Below are 6,000 nucleotides of genomic sequence, written 5' to 3'. Positions count from 1 at the left end.
TCACACTGGCACATAAGCATACAGCAAACAAAGCAATTGCTCTCTCCGAAGTTCTTCATTTGCTGGGTGGATCCTGTCTCCTGCAGACCCCGTGGGCCTGGTGGCTCTCACCTGACCGCCCCACTGAGAAGGGGGTGCTGCTCTAATGGACTGTCACCTGTCCTTTCTTGTGATTACTAGACTGGGACCACAGCAGCTGAAGAGCAGGACATGGAGCTGACATGAAGCTTGCTCAGTCTCTGCTAAGCACTCTCTGCAAAGTTTCATTTCCTATTATACGCCAAATCATAGTACCATTTACCTCATGCCTTCAGGTAAAAGTCTGAGTTGTATGTTTGGACAGAGTCCTGTGGTTCCCTCCAATTACAGGAAGTAGGAAGGTGTTGTTTCGGCTTTAAGTAAAAGAGTGATTTCACTTCAAGAGTAATTTTAACCAGAATGGCTAAAATCAAAAGGACTGAAAAGTCCAAGTGTTGGCAAGGTTGTAGAGCAATTGGAACTCTCAGTGTTTGCTTCTGAGTGTGAATTAGAGCCACCTCTTTGGAGCTCTTTGGCAGCATCTAGCAATTGCTCCAAGAATCCCACTCCCAACCATAGGCTCAGAAGCAGTGAGTGAGTGAATGTGTTTGTCAAAAGACATACAAGACAGTTGATCATGCTGTAGTGCAGGGGCCCTCAAACTGCGGCCCACAGGCCACATGAGGCTGTGTGATTGTATTTGTTCCCATTTTGTTTTTTTACTTCAAAATAAGATACGTGCAGTGTGCATAGGAATTTGTTCATAGTTCGTTTTTTTTGTTTGTTTGTTTGTTTTTGTAGAGACAGAGTCTCACTGTACCGCCCTCGGGTAGAGTGCCGTGGCATCACACGGCTCACAGCAACCTCTAACTCTTGGGCTTACGCGATTCTCTTGTCTCAGCCTCCCGAGCAGCTGGGACTACAGGCGCCCGCCACAACGCCCAGCTATTTTTTTGTTGCACTTTGGCCGGGGCTGGGTTATGAACCCGCCACCCTCGGCATATGGGGCCGGCGCCCTACTCACTGAGCCACAGGCGCCGCCTCGTTTTTTTTTTTAACTATAGTCCAGCCCTCCAACGGTCTGAGGGACAGTGAACTGGCCCCCTGTTTAAAAAGTTTGAGGACACCTGCTGTAGTGAAATAGTGAAACTCTTGAAGCAGCCACCCAAGTGTAGAGCGGATAAATACCATGAAATCAGACACAACAAGGAAGGAAACCAGACCCCGGCCATCTCTCAACATGGATGAATCTCACAGACGTAATGCTGAGCAAAAGAAGTCAGACGCAACCGAGCAGGTTCTGTGTGCTTCCATTTATGTCAAATTTTTAAAAGGCAAAGCTAAGCTATGATGATGAGGATCAGAATGGCGAGCGGCCTACGCAGCATCAGGTTCGGTGCCTTAGGTCTGTGCACGGCACTGGCCAGAAGCTATGTGGTAATTTTTAAACAGAATAAAAGACGTCTATGTTTTCTTCTTCCCAGATGCACATCTCATTGTTTACTCATCCATTCTTTCCCTGCTCTGCTCCTCTTGAAAAATATTTTAGGTAAGTTACAAAGGTGTGGTGTTGAACAACAGAGGAAATCTGGGTCATGCTAAAATAAAAGCAGGAAAATGAGATATTTGGGTGGTCCTCGGTATTTTTGTCAGGAATTCCTGTGCACTTCATAGGTTAAGCTAGGGAGAGTTTCCTAGCAGCTGAGGTGAAAAAGAAACACAATTTGGCATCCAGAAGTTAACAATCCCACTGATCAGAAGCACTGGTCACTCTGACCCTAGACCGTGCAGGGGTCCTCAAACTTTTTAAACAGGGGGCCAGTTCACTGTCCCTCAGACCGTTGGAGGGCCAGATTATATTTTAAAAAAAGAAAACTATGAACAAATTCCTAGGCACACTGCACATATCTTATTTTGAAGTAAAAAAAAAAAAAAAAAACAGGAACAAATACAATCACACCACTTCATGTGACCCGCAGGCCATAGTTTGAGGACGCCTGGCTAGAGAGAATTCTCCTGGCCATCTCAGAAAAAGGCAACTGTATGATCGAACCCTTTTCTATTTGTTAAAATTTTGTCACACATCCCATTTGTGACCCTGGATACCTGAATTCCTTCAGCCCACATTTTCACACCCCCGGGGGTGCCCCCATAGAATTTAGGGAAAGGCGGCATCATAAGGACGACCAGGCGTCTCCTCTGAGCTGCACATGGGCCTGCCACCTAGACACCTTTTACTTTCCTGGGTGCAGTTTGGGGGAAGCCTTGCGTGTAAGGGCTGGCTTTCTGTTTTTGGGGGTGCAGGGCTTGCCACCATTCCTGGAACCCAGGCCAGCATCCTTTCCCCGTGCTTTGCCACCCAGCTCATCCTCTTCCTGGTTGGCACATCTCAGCATTCCCATCCCTTTTCCGGCAGCGACTCTGTGTGGACCAGCTCCCTGGGGGCTGGACTCTTTACATTTGTGCATTTGGGTTAGTGGATCTTTCCACCTTCTGGCTCCAGTTTTTGAGTTGAATTCATATATTTCTCCAGTCACTAGAGGGGAAAAGGCACAATAATTATATAAACCAAGGGAACTGGAATGATTCCCTCTTCTCCCACCTCTACTTGCTCTGTTCTGACTCCCAGGGAAAAATGAAGCAGGCTAGAAGGTGTGACTCATTTAGATGGAAGGCAGGCCTGTGAGCAGCACAGACGGTCTTCACCAGCCTGCCCTTCCCACAGGCCGGATGGCTCAGGTCACACAGGTAGCAAATATCAGGCCACTCGGGATAGAAATGTTTAGGAGAGTCCTGAAGCCATCTCAATTGCAGGATGAGAAGGCCATTATAAATCTCGAACTCCATGTGAGCTTCTGATAAATTGGGTTCTATTTTTAATGGCATTGCTTGTTACTTTCTGATTTATTGTGTTTATTTACAAAGACCCCTGGATCCCTGCTATAAAAAGAAATTCACCAAGTAAGGAGGAAAAGACTGTGATTTTTATGTATGTTAAGTTAACAGAGATTTGTAGACACAGACACACAAATCTGGCCCCACTTGAGATGATCCAAGGGAGCCATTTTCATTGTGTCAGAGCCAGCAGACGCTTAATTGATGTGTTTGTTCACATAGGCCAGTTGGCACATCGCTTTCTCCTTTTTCCTCTAAACTACACAAAAACGCAAAGGTCCTCCCTGGCTTTTCCCCGGGAAGCTTGAGTTTAAGGCAGGCCCCTGCTCCTGCCACTTCCATACAGCACGAGTGGCCTCTCTGCTCAAAATCCCACCAGCACTTATGCTAATGTGGGCACATTATGGTAACAAGTACCTAATAATAGAGGGAAATTTAATTCCAGCAGCAGCAGCAGCCTCTCACTGGAGAGGAGCCATCCTCCTTCCAAGGAGGACCGGTGCGCTTTGCATATGAGGGTGGCAGGGAGCCAACACACTTGCCTCCTGAATTTGGTTTCCTTCCCTTTATTCACGTCTATAATTGAGCCTTTGTAAGTAGAGGGATATGTGTATAGGAGCTAAATTTGGAGCTGATTTCATGGGGGTGATGAGAGCTCGGGAGGCCAGCTTCACCTTATGTTCATCTTGCCAACCAAGAAGAAAATCTTGGCCCTGATCTCAGGAAAAAAAAAGAAGCAAAACTTTCCATTTCTTTGTATCTTCCACGAGTAATAAGATGGCATTAGAAGCATTCAGAAAGGATGGGGATGGGCAGGAGGGACAGGGGAAAGGACCAATGAGAAAGCTAAAAAACACAGGTTCTTGAACTCACCAGCTCCCTCAATTGATTCGTGATTTGGAAAGGGAGGTGAGAAAGTGGTATGGGCCTGGAGCGTGAGCCCTCTAGGTGGACCCGCTGAGGCCTCCCGCATGTGGTGCTGCTGTGCGTCTGAGCATGTGTGAGCCAGCTGGGTTCAGAGCTCGACTCGTGTGGTATTTTAATCTAGAAGGGACAGCACTGTGTAGACAATGAAGCCAAATGGATTGACAAACTGAGTTAAGAGCAGGAAACTGGATAAAGTTTTCCATGACTCTTCCAATCGGGAGTATGAACAACATGCTATGGGTGGCATCATCCTTAATTACCTGGATCTGCAGCTTCGCCATCAAAGACAGTGTTCATCTGGATAGTTTCCTAAGGAGAGAAAGAGAGCTTCAGGCACAGCCCCACACTCCCTGCCAGCACTCAAGGTTGCTCATCCTCACAGCCCAAGTTCTTTGCCTCAAGCCTCTTGGACATGTATGTCTTTAGCTAGCATTAGGTGCCGGGGACACAGTGGTGAACAAGGCGGGTGTGGTTACTGCCCCACAAGGCTCGCCATTGGTGAACAGGTCCTACGATGCAGAGTGATAAGGCTATGAATGGAGAGATGTGGGATGTTATGGGGCACAGGTAGGGATGGGAGACATTTAATCCACACCTGGGAGTTAAGAAAGCATCCTGACTAAGTGAAATCTAAGCTGCATAGAAGAAAGAGTAGAAATGCCACACAACATAGGCCAAGACCTATGTTGCCCCAGTGGGATCATTGTCAAGTAGATTTGCAAGATGGACACAGGGGAGCCCCCAGGGGCCTGTACCCCCAGCCCTGGCTCTCCTGTCCTCTCCTGCTGCCTCCCCTAGCTTAGTCCAATGCAGCAGCACATCTAGGCCTCACCTAAGCCCTCAGCTCCATCTCTTACCTCCCCTGATCTATCCTCTGTGCCACCTTCCAAGCCCTAACCTCTGTCTGATGCACCTGTCCTTTGTCTCCATGGCAACACTCCCTTCCCTCATGCATTGCCTTCTACAGGTGCCATGTCAGTTTTTAGCACACTAAGGAGGATGGTGCTTGGAGCTTGTCAAGCCTTTCAATCCTCAATGTTATCAATTCCATCACATAAATGATCACCTCCTCAGTTCCCTACAGCTTCTTGGATAAGCAGCCCCAGTTTTTTGGTGGTCCTAGGAATTGATTTATCTAATAGATTCATTTACTATTACCCAGTTCTAAGACAGTCTCTGAGTGGGATCCCACAGGGTACTTGCTTTAGAGACAATACCACCCAGGAGAACAGAGATTGCCTCTTCCTCCAGTTTGTACATTGACCAGAACATACACGCACTAGGTGACAGCTGGGCCTGAAATTCCAGCTCACTGTGTTGACGCCCTCACTGGAAGAGGCACTGGCCCCCCATTCTGATTTTGTAGTCTTGGATTATGACAAAGCCTTATTGTCAGGAGGTGGGGAAGAGCTGGAGGCAGTCCCCTTCAAATTCTATCACTTCCCAAGTGGGTATATCAGGTTCAGTGTGTGAGATGAGGGGTCACTCCAGCTATCCTGTAACACTTTGCATTCATGTCACGTTCAGCAATTTTCAAAGCATTTCTCCACCTGTTATCTCAGGACAGGCATCCTCACTCCCATTTTTCAGGTGAGGAATATAAGGCTCCAAGAGGCTAAGGGAGGCCCAAGGTCATATGACTAAGTAGGCAAAGCCAACCCCAGACTCAAGCAGTGCTTCCTCTATCACTTTTCTGCAAGGTTGCGCAAAAAGAGCAAAGAAAAATTAAATCTCATTGAAGGCTGAAGTGCCAGTTCTGGTCTTTAAGCTTCACTCCCCCAACTCACTCTCCCGGAGAGCTGGTATAGATAATAAACACCACTGCTCAATATTTATGAAATCCAGTTCTTCTGCAAATATATCAGCAGACATGTTCAGTGGAGGGAACAAATTCTATCAGGAGCTCGTCACACAGCAATCTGTTCCACTGGCCAAATGCAAGCACCTCTCTGAATGATAACACATCCCCGAGGCTGTGGTGGGCCTGCCTGGGGGAGGACAAGGCCCCCACCAGCCAGCAGCCTAGCCAGGGGCCCCAGACTCACCATCACAACCTCTCCCTCTGCATTCTTCATTTCTGCAGGGAACAGAACAGGCAGAAGGTAAGCTTCTTGGGCGTTAAATTGACCTTAAAATTCCACCCCCGCAGTGGGATTTCCC

At 47.6% G+C, this 6,000-nt stretch overlaps 1 protein-coding gene across 1 annotated transcript in view; it reads right to left on the bottom strand.

The window, feature by feature from the left end:
• Positions 1 to 1,912: 1,912 nt before the first annotated feature.
• Positions 1,913 to 6,000, bottom strand: part of CDHR3 (cadherin related family member 3) — a 60,165-nt gene continuing 56,077 nt past the window's right edge. Inside the window, exons 17-19 of the mRNA XM_053608703.1 lie at positions 5,886 to 5,917; positions 4,101 to 4,149; positions 1,913 to 2,554 (exon numbers count right to left, since the gene is read on the bottom strand). Coding sequence (XP_053464678.1) covers positions 2,253 to 2,554; positions 4,101 to 4,149; positions 5,886 to 5,917 — 383 coding nt within the window. The 3' untranslated portion in view covers positions 1,913 to 2,252. The remainder of the gene's footprint in view (positions 2,555 to 4,100; positions 4,150 to 5,885; positions 5,918 to 6,000) is intronic.

This window comes from Nycticebus coucang, chromosome 11 (genome assembly GCF_027406575.1).
Source record: "Nycticebus coucang isolate mNycCou1 chromosome 11, mNycCou1.pri, whole genome shotgun sequence".
NCBI classification, from domain to species: Eukaryota; Metazoa; Chordata; class Mammalia; order Primates; family Lorisidae; genus Nycticebus; species Nycticebus coucang.
Note: the sequence above shows the minus strand (reverse complement) of the source record. Positions and strands in the feature narration are given on the sequence as shown.